Source organism: Phaethon aethereus (assembly GCF_964289735.1).
Source record: "Phaethon aethereus genome assembly, chromosome: 11".
NCBI lineage: Eukaryota > Metazoa > Chordata > Aves > Phaethontiformes > Phaethontidae > Phaethon > Phaethon aethereus.
In genome coordinates, this window is record NC_138587.1 from 10,640,577 (window position 1) to 10,661,295 (window position 20,719).

Here is a 20,719-nt window from a genome sequence, read left to right on the forward strand (position 1 = left end):
GAACATTTTCTGAGACAGCATCAATATTAATTTTTTTATTTTAATTCCTTTGTGGTAGCACTCTGCAGCTGATACACATTCTGTACTCATGAAAAGTATTTCATAACAGTACTCACAACTATTAAAATATGGTTGGGGTTTCATGATAGGATTTTTTCATGTCAAATCCTATATAAAGTTTTTTGGTTTTCTTTCAGCGTAGTGTGTAAGTGTCTTTACTAAGAAGCTGAAATTATTTTTTGCCTGTGAAAGCTGGAAAATGTTTAAAAATCAGTATCAGGTAAACCAGAAATAGTTTTATTTTTTACCTTCTTTAATTTTGCCTCAGAGAACTCAAAATGGCCTATTCAGGGGGGTGGGTGTGGCAAAAAGTCCAGACACAGAAATGTTTTGGAATGTTTCATTATTCAGTATTTTTATAGAGATGTTATGAAATAGTGTTTAGCTGCTGATGCTGTCAGGTCTAGAATAGACACCAACATGGTGTTACCGATGGCTTTTTGTCTGTCTTTACCCTTGTGGGCCAGGGAAGGCACACCATCTGCTCCTACCCAGTCATGGAAGCAGGCCCAGTTCTAAAGGTAATTGGAAAAGGGGAGTTGGTTTATTCTGTTGGTCCAGCTCAGGGTTGTGACAACACTAACTGCATCATTCGCAACCCTTATTATCCCTCTTACTGTTTCCTGGCCTTCATTTTCACCGCACTTTGCCTCCCTTTATCTGCACCAGTCCTCTCCCAAAAGAGCAACCCACCCCAAATTACTTTTTCCCGCACTGGTCCCAGATGTGCTACATCTGTACCTGAAATTAATGTTTCTGATGCTGGTGCCTAGGCTATCACAGCTGTATATGGTATTTCTGATACAGTTGCCTAGGTGCTGTTGGCTTTGCAGGATTGTGCTCCCCAAAAGATGCCCCATCCTCCCCTTCAACTGACTGTGGAGTTTGACAGTTTCTTGCTTAGCTCCCCCTTGGCCACCCATGAGATCCAGCCGTCTTCCATGATACTAAGTAACTTCTGTCATCTTCTCACACTGGTGTTTGTTCAGCATTTTCTTGTCATGTCCAGTAGTTTTCCATGCTGTTATTTTAAGTTTAAATCAGGGCCTACTCAGGGGCTGCAGTATTAATAAAATGTGTTTGTAAATATGGGAGAAAAGGCTACTTGTTTGTTAAGATTTGCTACAAGCACATACAACTTGGCAGGGAAGAATCTTTTCTAACTTTCAGAGAGCTTGCACCTGTAGTCCTTAAATATGTCAAATAACTTTCAAATTGATAGTATGCCATATTTTTAATTTTTATCCATTATATGGATATTTTGAGTGCAGTTTATGGAATGCCAATTTGAATCCCCTTAGAACTTAATGAAGTCTAGCCACTGGGGTTAGCCAGGTGACTGGAAGCTGCCAGGTGTGGGTGGACAGAGGAAAATACCTAATTCATATATGGTGCAGTGTTGATGTTCTCTGACAGCATAATTTGAAGGCATTTATTTTGCTGCTAAGACTGCTTGCCCCTCTGGCTTGTTCAGACTTGTGTACAATGGTTTGAGCAGCTGAGCATAACGAGAATTGGCAAGTGCAGGCAACTAGGAATGAAAAGGGAGTGGCAGTGTTGTAATGATTGATTAGGTCAACCATGCTGCTGAAAAAATGCATATCAAACTGTAAGTTGAGTTACATCAGATGTCACATTTCTTGTGACATCAAATGGGAAAAATATTGAAGCAAATAATTCCCTAAGAAGAGGTGAGAAAGCCTACCTCCCCAAGAGGGATTAGATTCTTTGATGTCTAATAGGGCATATCCTGTGTAAGGAGTTTTAACCTGGCAGGGGCATTCATAATTTTTTTTCTAGTATTAATTCTCTGCCTCATGAAGGCTGCAGCATGAGTACACCCTTTTACAGTGATACTGGTAGGATCGGATCTACTACGAGGCAATCTAAGTCAGCCCAGAAAAGACAAATTTTTGTTTCCCAGACTGTTTGATCAAATCAGGATGGAATTTGGTAGCTAGTAGACAAGTTACTTGAAAACGTCTTTGACATAGTCACATATGTAGACTAAGCCAAACATACTCACATATGTAGACAGATTGTGTAAACTTAATTTCCGTAGGAAATCAGACAAAACATTCAATCTGCAATGGGTTTTATTTTTTAGCAGTATGTTTTAAAACTCACTTCACTTGGTGAGTTGTAGAAATAAACCATATCCAAACATAAATTACTAATCTCCTGCATGTTTTTAGAATTTTTACAATAAATTTTCTTTTTAGAGAATGACATTATAAATAAAATAATTTAAAATATTGCATGGTATGCCTTCAATGTTATGTTCTTATCCTCTGCTAAAGCCAAGTGTTGACTATATGGATTGTTATATTATAGTAGTCTGAAAGCTGTTATTAATATTCTGCTGTCTGACTGATCAGTAATACTTACTGTGATAACAGCCTGATGTGGGGAGGGATTGTTCTTATGTACTGATCTTGACCATTGTTGATTCAGTGCTGAACATTGGGTTGGATGATGTATCCTTAAACCATTTTATCATAGGGTGGCCCTTTTGTTGAAATATTCAGTGCTCAAGGCAAGAACCCAGGAGCACAGTGGAAGATATTTGGCAATCCCTCAGCTATATGGAAAGTAAGTTTTTAAAAAAACTTAAAACCTAGAGTATTAAACAGGAAAATGTGAATGAAGCTTAAAATTAGAAGGTAATGAGGGCTTTGACCTGACAGTGGAGTTGTCACTTGTAGTTCTGTCATTATGACTAAATGACTGCTTATATTAGTTCTTTATGCCTGCTTGCAGACTAGAGTGCTTGCAGAGTAATTTTATAGTTTAAATATTTAGAAAGTAATTTTGCTAGTCTGATAACTAATGGATTGAGTTGGGCCCATTGGATCATGAGTCCTGTTTGTCAGCATTATTTGTTCATAAAACATGCAAGTAAAGGACATATTTCTATGGATTATATTATTACCATCATATTTGAACTACTGTCATGCTTGCAGTGCCATCTGTCATTTGATTTTTAAAAAAAAATTAGCTTTGCATGTTAGTAGCATGGTTGGTTGTGAGGAGAAGAATTCTGTCAGGATGCTTATGTTTGTTTATTGTTCCTTTTTGTAGGAGTATGATAAAGAAGTAAAAGGCTTTGTTTTTGTACTTGAAGGAAACAGTCAAATCAACAAAATGCAGCTACCAAAGGAAACTAGACAAACTTGTAAGTATCAAAGAATTAAGTGTCTGTGATGTTGTTCTGATTATTAAATCAGTCTTACATTGGAATGTAAAACTTGCATTGTTCTCCCTTACTTTGGGCATAATTCAACATTAGCAAAGTGGTTTTTCACTAACTTCTTAGCAGGTCAGTTACAAATAAGTAAAAGATATAGAAATGACATATTAAAGTAAGTACTATAGGGAATATTCTTGTTGATACATGTTGTCGTAGTGCTGCTAGGTTCACTTCTGTGCTTGATCCTGCTACAGACCGATGTCTGGCAAGTAACTGCTGACTCCATACAGCATTTAAAATCAGTAATTCTATTGGCATTACAGAATGTGAAATAAGTTCCTGTCCCCTTTCTCATTTTACTCTTAAAAGTATTTTTACTTTTATGTATGAAAGCTCTAGTAGTACAAAGAAGTTATACCCAATTTTCAGATGTGTTTATATAATCAGTCTTTGGTTTATATAACCAGTCTTAGCTGGCAGTTAAGTCCCATGCAGCTGCTTGCTCAGTTTCCCACCATGGGATGGGGGAGAGAATCAGAAAAGTAAAAATGAGAAAACTCATGGGTTGAGATGACAGTTTCATAGGTAAAGCAAAAGCTGTGCACACAAGCACAGCAAAACAAGAATCTGTTCACCACATCCCATTGGCAGCCCAGTGTTCGGCCATCTCCAGGAAAGCAGGGCTCCATTGTGCATAGCTGTTACTTGGGAAGGCTAAATGCCATCACCCTGAACATCTGTCTCCCTGCTTTTTTCTTCCCCCAGCTTTATATGCTGAGCATGACATTGTATAGTATGGAATATCCCTTTGGTCAGCTGGGGTCAGCCGTCCTGGCTGTCCCCCTTTGCAGCTTCCTGATCATGCCCAGCCTCCTTGCTGATGGAGTGAGAAGCAGAAAAGGCCTTGACTCTGTGTAAGCACTGCTCAGCAGTAACAAAAACATCCCTGTTACCTACACTGTTTTCAGCACAAATCCAAAACAGAGCCCTATACTAGCTACTATGAAGAAAATTAACTCTATCCCAGCCAAAATTGGCACAGATGGATAGTATGGAATATTTCCCCAGGCTGCCTATTATTTGCACCAGAATAAACCAGAATCAAAGCAGTCAGTGTTTACTGGGGCATACAGCAAACATTATTTATGCCTTAAACCCCACTGCAGGGTATTGTACCTTATAAGGCTTGCAGTAATGAATTGAGCTGCTTTAGAATTAACTACTTGCTTTTGAAGAAAAATTGAGATCGTGATTTTAGGAATCTTCTAGTCTACTTCTCATGCAGGGTATATAATTACAAATTAGTTTTTCCAAACATACACAAAAAAAATAAGAAACTATATGGTCTGGTCATGCACTAAGGCCTTAAAGATTAATCTGATTTTTGTGAAAGAAATTTGCTGTTATCTTCAGTATAATAAATATTTGTCTAATGTATCTTTAGGAAATCCAACTTTAACTTGTTTATTGCCAATGTTACAATAAACTATTACAGCCTAAAATAAGGATTGTGAATTAGTGTTGTGGATTATCACTGCGAAGAATAGTTTGGTTTCAAATTTACTTTAGTGCTGCAACACTACAGTCAAATTTCCATCTGTTACCATTCTGTCTGTCTCTCTTCCTCTCTTGAGGTGTATGTACCTCAAGTATTTCACTTATGTCAAGTATACAATCTCCCAGTTGTACTGTAATCTTTGAATACTCTTCCAAAATAAAAGACATTATATATATATATATAAAAAAGTATAATGTGAAATTTTAGTGTCATTTGACCCACAGAAGAAGGAAGATCTGAATTGGCATTTTTTTAGAAGACGAGCTAATGTTGCTGTTGAGTCTTCTTAGGTCAATGAAGCCTGTACCCTTAATGATAGAATAACTAAGAAAACAATATATGGTTCAGTTCAGACAGCTTTGTACTATATGTTTTCCCTTGATAGGTAGCTACCTGAATCCTGAAAGATTTCTTGTGTTTGTTCCCTCAGTTAAGTTCCTTTGCTGTTCTAAAAATTAGAAGCTTCTGCTGAGCATTGTTGTCATGACCTGGATTCCATTTTTACCCAAGGGTTTTTCTGAAGTTGTTTCAGTTGTACATTGTCACAACCATGAGAGCAAGCTTCATGTGACTATAAGATAATCTTGATATAAAATAAAGTAATACTTTCCTAAATCCTGTGGGATATTTGTTGTCTACATGCTCTTGGAACACAATGCAGAATTGCAAGTAAAAAAAGGTTCCTTTTATTTTCATAAGAATCCCAGTAAAGCCACAGATGGGACTTAAAACAAGACTTTTATTGCAGCTTGAATTGGTTTTCTTGAGGTTTTTCTTGTGTTCGTATGTTGTGTGAACATTGGGAAATAGTGTTGCAGGAGCACAGCTGTATGGTACAAAATTGGAATGCTTGATGGTGAAATGTGCATTTGCATGCACACAGCACATGTTTAATTTTTTTCCTGTTTCTAGTGGGACTGATCCAGCAATTTCTGACACTTCAGATTTTTGTGCCATTGGGACAAGACTTCTCCACTGAGTTACTGTAAGATGCATAAAATTTCCTTGAATACTTAATGTAAAGTGAATGCCTGATTGCAGCCATTAATTGTGGTGGCAGATTTCACATTAAAGCGCAGTGACTTATCAAGTCAATAAGAAGCAATTAAGTTATTTTTTGGATGTTTTAAATACTTATTCCTTTGAAGACAAACAAATCACAAATGAAGATGGTGAAAATCTGAAGAAATGAGACATGAATTTATTAAACATATGAATTTTCAGGAAACCCTCATAAGCCAGTATTTTCATAAGAGATTTATGAATAACTATTCTGGGGCCATTTGCTTCAGGCCAAAAAAACCCCAAACTTTGCATTCATCTGTACCCATAGGTGTCAGCTTTGCTTGATTGTCTGAAGTCTCTTGTGTCAGGAGTAAGGGGAAACGGCTCCTGTAGGTTTAAGTCAAAGAGGACAAAATGAGATGCTGAGAAAATAATTTCTGCTGTACCATAGTAGAGCAACAGTGTTCACTATAATGTGAATAAACTTATTTCACTCAATTAGGATGGTGTGCTATTTTACGTTGCTGGGTAATTCTGTTCTGTGCCTTCACATAAGTAGAGTAATCTCAGAATATTTGTTATTTTAACGAAGAATATGCTAGTGTGAATTGAGTCATATTGTTAAAATCCTTCAGTGGATTTATTTACAATCTATGCAGGCATTTTAGTCTTGATGGTTTGTGAGTTAGTGGGCATTTATAACTATTGGGTTTGCGTGGCAAGGTTTTGGGGGGTGGGGGGAAGTTGCAGGGGTGGCTTCTGTGAGAAGCTGCTAGAAGCTTCCACTGTGTCTGATAGAGCCAATGCCAGCTGTCTCAAAGATGGACACACTGCTGGCCAAGGCCAAGCCCATCAGCGACAGTGGTAGCACCTCTGGGATAGCATATTCACAGAGGGGAAAAAGTTGATATGCAGTGGAGCAATTGCAGCCAAAGAGGAGTGAGAAGATGTGAGAGAAACTGACACCAAGGTCAGTGAAGGAGGGGAGGGGGTGCTCCAGGTGCCAGAGCAGAGATTCCCCCACAGCCCCTGGTGAAACCATGGTGAGGCAGGCTCTCCCCCTGCAGCCCAAGGAGCTCCACACTGGAGCAGATCTCCTCTTGCAGCCCAGGGAGGACTCCATGCCAGAGCAGATGCCTGTCCCAAGGAGGCTGTGACCCTGTGGGAAGCCCATGCTGGAGCAGGCTCCTGGCAGGACCTGTGGAGAGAGGAGCGCAGGCTGGAGCAGGTTTGGTGGCAGGACTTGTGACCCCATGGGGGACCCATGCTCCAGCAGTCTGTTCCTGAAGGACTGCACCCCATGGAAGGGACCCAGGCTGGAGCAGGGGAAGAGTATGAGTTCTCCCTCTGAGGAGGAAGGAGCAGCAGAAACAGTGTGATGAACTCACCACAACCCCCATTCCCTGTGCCACTGGGAGGGAAGGAGGTAGAGAATTTGGGAGTGAAATTCAGCCTGGGAGGAAGATGGGGTGAGGGGAAGGCATTTTAAGATTTAGTTTTTATTTTTCATTACACTACTCTGATTTTATTGGCAATAAAGTTAATTTCCCCAAGCTGAGTCTGTTTTGCCCATGATGGTACTTGGTGACTGATCTCTCTCTGTCCTTATCTTGACCCATGAGCCTTTTGTTGTATTTCCTCCCCTGTCCAGCTGAGAAGGGGGGTGATAGAGAGGCTTTGGGCATCTGGTGTCCAGCCAGGGTCAATCCACTACAATAACCTACATCATGTTGGTAATGTTATACATTCCTCTGGGCATGCTTAATTTCTAACATGATTTTAAAATCTGAACATTGAGAAAATTTTGAAGGATAAATTAACTTACTTAGCACAGATATTCACCAGAGAATATTTTTGCTTCTCCATGGGGCATAGAAATTTGAGCGAGAACACTGGGCTCAAAATACTTGTTTTCAAGACAGCTTTGACTCTGAGTCAAGATCTTGCTGCAGAAAATACTAACATTTTACTAACTTAAAGTGAGAAAGTGTTGGCACGAAAGCTCCTAATTGTTGAATAGACCAGAAAACTGCAGGTATTCAAGAAACTTCCCTTTCTTTAATTTCTCTTAGTATCACAGCCGTTATACACTTTCTGTTGTGTTTTTCTTACCTCATTTTGAATAATTTTTTTGCTTGGGTCTTAAGGTATCTCTAACATAAGCGTACACAACTTTAAAGCTACCTTTTTATTTCCTTGTAACAAATAGCTTCTTGGTGTGTCAAATCATACTGACTTTTCTGTTCTTTGAATTTCCCGAGTGCAGTTCTAGTTAGACTTTGTGCTCCTATGATTTTAATTGCTGCATCATTTCTAAAAGTGTGTAGCAAAAGGGGCAAAACAAACAGGGTATGTCATGCAGTAAACAGAAACAAAGTACATAAATTTGCTTTTCATAGGTATTCTGTAGGCAGAAGGCAGAGATGTAGTGACAGATGCAGAAATTCAGATTGTCTGTAGTGTTGTATTGAGTTTGATTCTTTTGGTATTTGCCACCGACCTATACCTATTTATCAAGAATCTTATCTCCACTTTTCTACTCATTTTTTTCATGATTTTTTAACAACAGTGCTCTAATTTTCTGCCACCTCTCCCACCTTTCTTTGCCTTTTCTTTCCAGCTCATATCTAGACTTCACATTTTCTTCATCGTTTCTTGCTGCTTCCCATTCCCACCATTACTATGTCCTTCTTGTAACAATATATTTACTTCTGTAATACTTGTACTATTTACTACTTGTGTACGTTTATAAATTCAAATACATGTATATTGTATTTTCTACATATAGCTTATGTAATCATATACTATATTACTATGTTTACTATATTTAAGTAGTTATAGCTGTTATTTTTCACTCAACTTTCCTGATTGTAAATTAGTATTATCAGAGAGCCTGATTATCTCTCCTTTTCGTATGTGCAGTGATTTCAGTGTCTATGTGGATGAAGTAATCTCAATACATTTCTGCATACTTTTTACAAACAAGTGTTTAATTCAGTGTAACTGCTTCACTAATGTTATAATCAAATCATGCTTACTCTGATAATTACATAAGTTCATCAATGCATTCAAACTGGAGCTACTTAAAGGTGTATATGCCTAAAAATTAGTCTCATTTGTTGCCCACAGTGCAATTGTAGCAGAAGCTAATAAAACTTGAAAAATTTAGTACTGAGCTTTGTATTAAAAATCAACTGTAACTTATTGATGTACCTATAAACTGCTTCAAGACTTGCAAAATAGGAAGTGTATTTTATCCTAGCAGGCTCATGACAATCCAGTAAATAATGAAGACAAGTCCTTTTTGCTTCATGGAACGGCCATTCAGTTCTTTTAATTTCAGATGTTTTGAAAGGAATTTCTTGCTTGTTTGTGGACAGAATATTGATTGTGCTGGTGCTTCCTGGAGTTTAATGTTTGAAGATGGTTTCTTACATAATCTGACTACTTACTACTGAATCTTAGAGTAGCTTCAAATGAAAATTGATAGCATTCCAAGCCATCAAATTTACTTTATGTAAAAAAAACACTTTGGCAAGTTTTGTAATAGCTGCACATGATGCTTTATGGTACATTTCCTCCTCTCCCATTCTGCATAGAGATAGAAATACGAATTTAGTTTGAGCCTAATCCTCTCTTTTGCGTTCTGTTCGGTGATTGATCTGATCAGCAAACAAGAATTTTTTCAAGGCTATCCATCACTGCTGGCATCAGCTGAGCTAAACCTTCTAACTTGCTGCTATCAACCAGTCATGTGGGATTGCTGTCATAAATACTGAATGTGCAAACAACTGTTTAAATTAGCTGGTTTGCCTTTTCCTCAGAAGAAATTTAAGTAGAATTTTAGATACTTTATTAGGTGGCATGGTTAGTTGAGTATCACCACATTAACCATCAATGTAATGATCTGCCTAAAAAATGTTTAAAATAGATTGTGTATGTAAAACTTGGTGAAGCATAATAAAATCACAACTAAGGTAGAGAGCATGTAATTTATGCAGCCTTTTTGAAGCAAACAATAGCAAAGTTGTTAGTAATGCTGAATATAGCTGTCTCTTGCAAATGTAGTAGCCAGCTGTTAAATCTTCAGTATTACAGATTTTGTTACCTTTTTGAAAAAGCAAAAGTTTGAAAACATTTCTGTGTAAAAAGAAAGCAGCATCTGGCTGGTGTTGGCACTCTTAGTTTGATTCCCAGTATATAGACATGTGCAGGTGCTAGTACTTCTGCTTGGCATTTTGTCAAGCATGTGAACATTCGTTCTTATTAAAATATTGTAATGCCATTGTCATACTTTATTTCTGTTTATTTTTTATGTTGTATCACATGAAATTAGTACATCATTTTATAATTTTTACAGCAAATGATTAGAGCTCTTGCTGTTTGAAAATAAACCTTCAAATGCATCCAAAAAAAGTAGTCTGAGGTATGAACAAGGATCAGAAGCTCTATTTCTGGTTATGTACTGAAATATTATATGGTCTTGTATGAGTCCCTGTAGGTTGCTCAGCATTTTTCCCCCAGTTCTCGCATACAAATTATGGGACTAATATTTATCAATTTATTTTGGAGGTATATTATAAAGAATTAACTCATTCATTGTTGTATGACACCTTTAAATATATGAAGTGATAAAAATAGGAATTATAGTAAATTTTAAAATCTGGTGGTTGATAAAGTACACTTTCATTGATATGCAGGCTGGTATGTACTGATAGTACAGATTTAATCTTTCATATATTATCCTATCACTGAATAGAGGCCAGTTTAGGAAAATAGTGGTTTTGATGAAAAAAGTTTCCCAGTCTTGCATTTGAGCATCGGGACAGGAGATGGTAACAAAATGTGTTCAAACTAATGTGTAAAGTGATCCAACAAGGTTAGTGGCAGAACCAGCTATGGTATTTAGTGTCGTTGCTGCAGTTCTTAAGCCATGCCATCTACCTCAATGACAGCCAACTTCCTGGTGCTTCAAACTATTTCTTTAAATATTTGGATTGTAAACTATTCCATTCTCTGATTCTATAAACAGATATAAATCACATGTGGCTTACTCTGTAAAGTTGGGGAGGTTTGAGATACTGTGTAAGATCCCCTCACCTCTGAAATGAAAATCTGCACAGCAAAAATAGTCAGTGATAGCTACTTCTTAGTCAGTCCTGCTTATGTAGTCCAGAACTTGGTGCCCGATATTAATGTGCCCTGGGACTCTGCTTTGTTACCGCTTCCTAGAATTGCTCACTACCTTATGGACCATGTTGCTAGCATGAGCGTGCTGAGGATCACAGCATGGTTGCTCATTCACTTTAATGGTAACTATGTCTCTCTTCATGATTTTTTCAACCTTTTCTAAGGCTCAGCTGGCTAAGTGCTTACCAACAGGTTTGCTCAGTTAGTATCCCACTGTTCATAGATTAGCTTTGCTTGCCACTAGCCTTCAGCAGCTCCAGAAGGCATCAGTGCTTGTTATATTCTGAGGGGAGCACACAACATTTTACAAGTATTTATATTAATAATGCATTATTTTTCTGGTAGACAGACTAATCTTACAAGGTACACTGTAGTCAGTTATTTTGTCAGATGGACTGCTTTATTTACATTTCAGTTAAAAATCACTATTGCAGGAAAGTGAGGGTGAAAGGCTGTTACCTGCCCTTGAAAAACATATGTAGTAGTAAGGTTTTAATTTTAAAGTATGAAATGATCTATTAAAAGCTATGTCCTATAGTGTGAACTATAAATACTCTGCTTTTTTCAGTATGTTATTTATCAGGTCTTGTGGCAGATAGTTTGCTTGAGTTGTATTATTTCAGTATTTGTACATCTTTCCTTGTACTTGATAGCCATTTCATTTGAAACGTGGACAGAGAACATATTTAATTTAGTATATCCAATTATGAATCAGGAGATCAATTAGATGATCATATCTGCACAAATAGCTTCATAGATATTCATTTTCTCTGTTCTATTGTCACTTTGCAGGATTTTGTCATCTATTTCTGATCCTCTTATTTGAGAAGAAACAGAATTAGGAGTGATTGCAAACACCATCCAACACTCTTAGATCTTTTCTGTCATAAAGAGGTTATCTGTTTGCTTTCTTTGCGAATCTATCATCAAGTCTTTATTTTTCTGTCTTACTGTTGGGTAGAAATGAAGATATTGCTGTATTTTAAGATCCAAGAAAAAACTTTAAAACACAAATTTAATATTACTCTGTGTGTTACAAATCTGAGCTTTGGTAGAAATAGTTTGGATACAGAACTATGTTGTGATGGAAGGAAAGATCTTGTCAGGATGCTAATAAAAATACCTGGAGTAGAGATCAATTCCCATTTATAGTACTACTTCATTCTGGGTAGCAACTTGGAGGAAGGTAGAAGTGAAATTTGCCAGTGATACCAAAGAATAAAAGCTATGTAGCTGGTAAGTAGATGTATAAAACTTATCCTGCTTTGGCAAGAAAGATAAACTCAGCTGAAGATTCCTCTTCAGGACTATTGGAATAAATGCTGGGTATTTTTGTTTTAATCAAGTTAGTTATTTGGCTTCATATGAGGTGTGATTTCATTGGTCAGTGGAATAATTCCTACAGTTTTTTTCTCCCACTATTTGTGGTTTCATGAAGACTTTTTTCCTTTCTGTTTTTCTCACAACCATGTGCTGACAGGAAAAATACAAGGAACCACTGCAGCCATTCACAGAATCAGATCATAGCCGAGGTTGGGAAGGACCTCCAGAGATGGTCTAGTCCAACCCACCAGACTCAGCTGGAGCCGCTTGTGCAGGACTCTGTCCATTTGAGTTTTGAATCTCTGCAAAGATGAATACTGTACAGTCTCTCTGGGCAACCTGTTCCAGTGTTCAATCACCCTTACAATAAAATTTTGGTTTCGTATATTTAAACAAAAGCTCCTGTATTTCAATTTGTGCACATTGCCTCTTATCAGTTCTTTAGATACTGCTGAGGAGGATCTGGCTCAGTCATCTTTATTCCCTCCTATCAGGTATTTATACACATTAGTGAGATCTCCCTTGAACCTTCGCAAGGATAACTGATCCTAGCTCCCTCAACCTCTCCTCCTAGGTCAGATGCTCTAGTCTCTTAATCATCTTCATTATCCTGTGCTGGACTCACACCAGTATGTCCATGTCTCTTTCTTATCACAGAGCTGAGCACTGGATGCAGCACTCTTGCTGTGGTCTTACCAGGGCTGAGTAGAGAGCCAGGGTCACCTCCCTGGACCTGCTGGGAATGCTCTTCCTAATGCAGCCCAGGATGCTCTTGAGTTGTCTTTGCTGCAAAAGTGCTTTGCTGGCTCATGGTCAACTTGTCCATCAGGACCCTCAGGTCATTTTGTACAAAGCTGCTTTCCAGCCAGTCAGCCTTCAGACTCTGCTGGCACGTAGGATTATTCCTCCCTGTGTACAGGACTTAGAGTCTGTAGCTTAAAGTTATGACTTTGTATTTTAAATCTAATTTTGTTTTGGGTTTTTTACTTGTTGAAATTCATCAGAATTAAGGCAGATACTTGCTCTTTGTTCATATGTATTTTTTGCTAGGGAGAAGAATTTCAGAAAGCTTGGGAATAATCAGAGTTGGTAGGTATTAGCTTTTGAAAAATTTGGCGTTTTCCTAACTCTTTGGAATGACACCTCAGAATTAGCATGGCCTGAAACGATAGTTGTAGCTTATTTCTACTCTGAGGGGTGATGGTTTTGATCATACATAGAAACTTAGTGGGTTTATCCCACAAAAAGATGCTCTTGATTTACTCAATAAATGGGAACTGTCTGGGTTTTTAAACCTTATCAGGTATGTTTCAGAGTTTAAGAAGTTTTCTGTCAAAGTTTAGCGAGATATATATAGAGGAATCTGCAGGGGGAAAGGGCTTAAAATGTCCACATTCCTAAAGTAGTTGTACTGGTTGATAAGAAATTTTATTGCAAGGCTTGTAAACAGTGCAGTAGAATATAGATTGTTGTACCATATTTCATTTTTTCTAACAGTTGTTTCTATAAATACAAGTTTATTACTTTCACATTTTTAATAACCAGAACATACTAGATTTTACATGCAGAGCTAATTTATTCATAGACACCATAATGGCTTGAATTTATGTGAATCGCATGCTAACATAATTAGTCAACATTTTAGCTTTGACAGAGATATGGTAAATTTTCATGTTAATCTAAAGACCAAGCCTGTTTTCAGACACAGAACAATAAAAATATGAATCTTGGTTAGTCTTGCAAAACTTAGACCAACCATTTAAAATTAGAAGCAGGACATGCATGCTAATTCTGTCGTGTACATCTGACACTATCTGAAGATTTTAGATACTGAAGGTAAATGTTATTGAACAGATTTAGCTGGAAACATTATTTGAAATTCTGATGGTTAGTAGCATGAGGCTTGCTCCTTGATTTTTTTTTTTGTGAAGCAGGAGTGAAATACAGAAGCGGTCTAACTTATGAAGGAGATTAACTCATATATTTGAAAGTAAACACAGTAAAAAATAAAGTAGGTTAATTAGAATATCCTGTAGTTGTAATTACATTGAGGGTCTAAGGAGACTGCCAACATGGTATGAAAATCTACTTGAGTTAACCCTTCAGAGTATCCTTTTGGTTGATTAGAAGCCAGGTTAGTTACTGTTTGCCTTAATGTGAGTGTTCATGTCTAAATAAATCTTTTTTTTTTATTTGCTCACTTTAATTGTAGACAGTTGTATTTGCATAGTGATTTTAGTCTAGAGGTATCAATCTTCAACCCTTTAAGGAAAAGTGAAGTAATGGTGGAGCCACCTCTTCTCTTTTCTAATTCAAAAAGATAAGGAGTAAGGATTGTTTGTCTATAAAGAATGCTGCTGGCATGGCTGCAATCTGACATACAGCAATAGTGATCGTATATAAGAACAAGGTTAGTGAGGTGCACAAGGACTTCGGGGCTTCCAGCCTTATGCAGCAGCTGTCTCCATATAAGTATTTTCTTGTGTGTGCAATTACCATTTTAGAGACAACATTAAAACTTCAGTTTATTCAAAAAGAAAATTCAGGGATAATGCTTTATAAAGTTTCATCTGTTTTGAGATTTATTCTTGATAGGACGTGCAGCAACTTAAGTTTCAGTTTGCTCTTGTAGAAATACTTGCATGCACATGATAGGAAGTCCAGAAAGTGAAGAAAATAACGTGATCTGACTGGATACCTACAAGCTGTCCTGTGTTCCTGAGTAGGGCATGGCACTGTTACAGATGGTGAGTCAAGCAAGTCATTTAAACAGGCAGCTGAATACACATAACAGTAAATGTTCCATTATACAAATATACAGAGATTCTGCAAAAACTTTAAATTGGAAAGATGGGAACTGTCTTCCATACCTTTATTTTTTACCTTAACTGGGTATGATCCTTTTAAGGAGAAGAAATTCCCATATAGTTGCTTGAAATCAGGGTAGATGATTCCTTGTATTCTTTTCAGGTCCCATTTGGCAGGCTTTCACCATGAGCTCAGTACAGTTGATCCTTTCCTAAATCTTGCCACTAACATTTAGATATTCTGTTTTATTTTAAGTTGGTACACAAAACCATTTCTCTTGCTGTTCTGACCCTGAGATGCTTTCATCCTGTTACTACTTTCAAAAAGGAATCAGAGCAAAAAGGGAGATAAAATCATTTAACTTAATTGGAACACTATCAATCCCTTTCTTAAAGGAAGAGTGCAGTGAGAGTCTAATGGCATAGACCTTGATGGGAATAAATTTGTTAACATCCTACAGGAAAATGAAGGATGGTGTTAGAAAACGTTTACTAGCTTCTTTGATGTAGAGATAAACTAGAATTCTACTTTTAGATGAAACTATTACATTCTTCTGAATATTTAGTGACAAGTAAATTGAGGTTTGAGAAGAAGGAATTACAGGTTATGATAATTCAAGTAATATACTTAGTTTCAAACTAGAAAGGAGATGGTTTGAGTCCAGTTCTAGGCCAGGTGGCTTACAGTGGTTGTGAATTCAGGTTCTTTTTTTTATAGCTGAATCAAGAACATTTTCAAAATAAATTTACGGTTAATATTTGCCCATGGTGTGTCTTGAACCTCGTGACTTCTTTTTAAAACACCCTAAATCTGGATGAGGTCTGATTGCCCTAATGCCTTAAACCAGTATTTTCCAGTCTACATGCTTCTGGTGATATGATAAAGCCTTCCACGTAGTATTCAGCAGAAATTTGTCTCTGCAGATCAGGAGCCAAGGCAGGAGGGGTCAATGTGGGAAGGCAGAACAAGCATGAAAGCAGAGGAAGACTGCTGAATAGGTCATTAAGAGTGTTAGAGGAAGCGGAGATCATTTCTTCAAGGAGGGAAGAATGGAGGAAGAGCCTCTTCTCTTTCCATGCATCAGTCTCCTTTCGGGTGATCACTTTGAGCCTGCATTACCATTTATTTAAAGACCAGAAAACCAAAATGATGAACAAAAATACATTTCTCGGACTTGTTTCAGAAATAACATATTGCTTTCTGCTCAGACCAGAGCATACTCATTAGTTTGCCAAGCTCAAATTAGATACAGTTTGTACAGTGAAATCAACAGCTGTGACAAAAAGGAATATTTCCTTCATGAGGCTGTTGCATCCTCCGAGGCTGATGTTACATGATTTGTGTTGCAGGTGTAGTATCTGCAAATGAACAGCTATTGTAATTGCTTTTTTGTAAGTGCAGTTACAGGCAGTCTTAATTTAGTATAGCACAATACCTTTAGCTCAGTAGGCTGATGAAACACTGTGTCTCCAGTCTGTACAGTTCCCCCTTTTTCCACTAGGCACTTCAGGTGCACGATCAAGAACACTGTCTTTCTGTGTTGCAATATTAATGCATAAGTTTCAAAATGCCCTGAAAGTAATTATTGTAACCAGTATCACTTTATCTTTGCTTAAATATCTTTGATCTGTTAGAACTGATGGGAGAGATGGTTTGTTCTGTTAAGTTTTAACTTGCTAGGTAGTGAATCTATTTTAACCTATCATGATATGCTGTTAAATGAATAGAGTACATCTTATGGTGTTAGGTGATGTCCTGGTGATATTACAGAATAAATTGCTGTCTTCTAGGACTTTAGAGAGAAGAAAAGTACTAATTATATATATTTTGGTTGGTGGATCAATTTAAGTAACACGGAGTAATCTGAATGCTGTTTGTTTGGTTGGAGGAGTTTGTTAGTCAGGATTTTTCTATGCCAAATAAAGTAAATGCATGATCCAGAATAATTGTTTAAAAGTGAGAAATATGGCTGTACTTAAGAGAACTGTTACATATAGCAAGTGTGAACATAACCTTTTCTTTGTCTTTCTAACATGAAAGGACAGATTGTCTCTTTAGAATAGATAAATTCATGGAAAGGAATTCAGCGGAAAGAATAACAGCCAATAAACTAAAAGGAGCCAACAGAATTAGTTCCAGGCACAAATAACTGCATTATAAGGGTAATTTGTTTAGATTCTTGAAAAGTAAGCACTAAACTTTCCACGTATTAATACTCATTAAAGTACTTTGTACAGAAGAAATTAAAAACTATTTTCTAGCATTATGGTTTTCTAAACAATTTGGCACAGTTAGCCATGCTTCAGAGGAACATACCACCATGCCCTTGAAATAGAATTTACTAAATACTTGAAAATAGAGAAAGATGAGATAATTTCAAAACCAAGGATGTTAAAATACTGATAGAAGTTTCTAGAATATGTTACAAATATTAATGACCACTTCCAGAATTTTTTAAATATGTGGAGTTCTAAAAATAATGGCATTTTCACAACAAATTATTCTTGATGAATGAAAATACCTGGTCATTCTTTCAGTTGGAGAATTGATTGCAAATATGTTAATACCTTGTAGGGAGAGCTCAGGAATCACTAGTTCTTCATAATTGCTTATATTTGGAAAGCTTTTTCTATTCTAGCAACCAGATTTGATGATTCATTCTTGCACCTGCCATCTGTACTAATGCCTTCTTATTGATATTGTTTAAGGGGACTTTGTGGTTTTTATTTATCGGTCTCCAGAAAGACGTTATCAACACAAAATTCCAGTATATAAAAATAAAGCTGGTTCTTCACAACTTGTTCTCTAGGTCTAGGTGACATATCAATCTTCCTGATCTCTTATTTTGTAAAGATTCGATTGATTTTTCAACATAACTAAGTCTGTTTTTATGAGGGCAGAATACAGTGCTCTGGATTTCAGATGATCAGACAGCCAGTTCAATAACATAGTATCTCCTGCAAGACCAATTTACAAGTAGTGCATAAAATAAAACATATGTGAAGTACAGACTGCTCCTGAATAAGGAAACTTAAGAATCTGTAAGCATGGGAAATCAGCTGACCATTGTTATTGCTTTGTTTTTCTATCTTTAAAATGGAGATGATGATGATGATACAACCTAATGTTTCTGAAGCCCATACTTTTTATGGAGAAAATGGCACTACAATTGTGAAGTACTAATATGCTAAATACTAATAGTTAAGCTTTACAAGAGGATTCTATCTGGATTTTGACCAGAATACAAAGAAATTTTCATTAATAATAAATTGTAGGGGAGTTGCTCTTTGCTTAGCAACATCGATGTAATAACTGCTTTCATGTTTGGTAAACTTCCAGTTTAAGTCATTTATAAGGAGAAAAACACTTTCATTTTAAGAATAAGTGAGCTTGATAAATGAAGCATCCCTTCAGCTGTCCAGAATAATTTTTTTCTAAGTTCATTTTAAGCCTTGAACATTAACAAATGGTTGTAAATTATTATACATACAGAAGCAAACTGAATAGGTGATCTGAGAAGATGATTTTATCTGTACTCTTGGGTAGTCACTACCACTTACTTGCAATCTCACTATAGTTACCATTGTGAGGAGAATAGTCAATCAAAGTTGAAGATATAAAATAAAATTGAAAATTGGATTGGAAGGTAATTTTACTTTCAAATGGTTTGCAAATATAGATGTTAAGTGTGAAATGACTGCAGCTAATGACCATAGCTGGGAGAGTTATGCACCTGCTGATCACAGGAATATTATTATAAATGAGGTTGATTTTTCCTGTTGACTACCTCATTTTTCTCAACATGGTCTCATTACTTTTCTATCAGATGTCTGACCCTTAGATACAAATACTCGAGCACAGACATAATAAAAATACATTAACTCTTATATAGATTTTTTTAATGCATCGTTGAAAATCAAGGTGTGTGCTGCAGATGTTTCCTGCTTTTGTAGGTTTAACATAGGTCATGCTCTTCTATAACAGGGGAAAAAAAAAAAGTTGTTTCACCACAAGTACTCTTGAGTCATTTAACAAGTGAGTTCTAATGTTCTAACTCCCATTGTCTAAATTACTACAGAAAAAGTTTCACTAGACCCTTGTTTTGTCAGTTACATTGCTTCTTGCAAAGTAAAAATAAATCTGAAAGTTAACACTAACTCTCACATAATTATCTTTCCTCTCCCAGGAAATCAGTTATTTTACAGAATTTTAAAACCATCTTCTTTCTCCAATTTTGCCTGTTCTTCAAATGTTTCATCTACTTTTGCCTGTAGAGTATAAATTTCTATTGTTTTAAATTTATTTACTGAAATAAATTTTAAACTTCTTTAGTTTAAAGGTTTGCTGCTTCTTAACAGCATACATACATCATAAAAAAAATCTTATTTTAGGCTTCTATGACAGTCTGATATAAATGTGTGTATTTTTGTCTAAATGAATGTGTTTTGTATTGCACTTTGGAATGTAACTGAGCTTTTACATTTACTAATAGCCTTTTTATTGCTAAGGTACCTAATATTTTTCAGGATTGAGAAAGATAAAACTATTCATATAAAAATAAATAATAAAATTTAAACATTGAACCAATATTAGAAAGTGAACTTAAGTTTTTATTGGCAGTTGTTTGGAGATATGCATGCCTTAAGTCTAGGTTCCTACTGCTTTGCCATAGCATCATTTCAAGCAACAGTCTCCATTGAGAATTACACAGTTTCAGGTTCAGCAGGAATAGGTTTTTTATTTGTGTTTCAGCACTCAGGCTACTGCAACTACCTGGTTCCTCAGCTATATAGTTGAGTTGCTCAGCTATATACATAACCAGGAGATCTAGGGGAGTTTCAAGCAACCACTACTCCAATTCTTTGAAGTTCCTTGGTGCCTCAATTTCTTAGCACTTCTGAACATCAAGATTTAGAACAGAGTGGAGAGTTTCTGAAGACTACATCCATACTTTTTTCATCAAAGGGTATATGAGAAGCAAAATGATGGATGGAACTGCGCCTTGATCTGGCGCACAGACTTAGCTATGCGGCTAACTTGCTGATGATATTAGGTAAATTATTTCACATCTTGCTTAAATTTCTTCAAAAGTTAAGATGAAGCCCAGAATGCTAGCATTGGAAGACACTTTGAGGTCTTCTGATGTGATTTCATCAGATGTCATCAAAAGTCCTTTTCAAGGACTTGATTGTATTATTCATCCATCTGTAAATATAATGTGCAGCTGATACTGAAATCTGCTCTGTCAAACGATACCACTGGTGAGGATATAATGTTCTTCCCCCAGCACAGTAGTGAAATTTCTGCCTTTGAAGTGCATGTGATTTGTGAGAGGAATTGCTAGTCTTTCAAAATGAAACAGCTAGTAGACTCTTCCACTTTGTCTTGATTTGCCCACCCGTGTTATGAGGATGAATAGATTAAAGATCAGATTGTCTGCAAAGGAAAGGAAAGAATCAACAAGTTCTGGAAAGCTGGTGGACTTCCTATTTGCTTTGCATGATGGTTTTAATGACTATGGGGAAACAAGAAGGTGCTGCTGTGTTTTTATCGCCTGTACTAACTAGTAGAACCTTTTGATGTTT

General features: G+C 36.6%; 1 protein-coding gene across 1 annotated transcript in view; it reads left to right on the forward strand.

The window, feature by feature from the left end:
• Positions 1-259: 259 nt before the first annotated feature.
• Positions 260-20,719, forward strand: part of CFAP20DC (CFAP20 domain containing) — a gene marked incomplete at both ends in the record, with an annotated part of 79,939 nt that continues 59,479 nt past the window's right edge. The window contains 4 exons of the mRNA XM_082004445.1: positions 260-280; positions 2,563-2,652; positions 3,142-3,235; positions 5,721-5,793. Of these exons, the coding sequence (XP_081860571.1) occupies positions 260-280; positions 2,563-2,652; positions 3,142-3,235; positions 5,721-5,793 (278 nt within the window). The remainder of the gene's footprint in view (positions 281-2,562; positions 2,653-3,141; positions 3,236-5,720; positions 5,794-20,719) is intronic.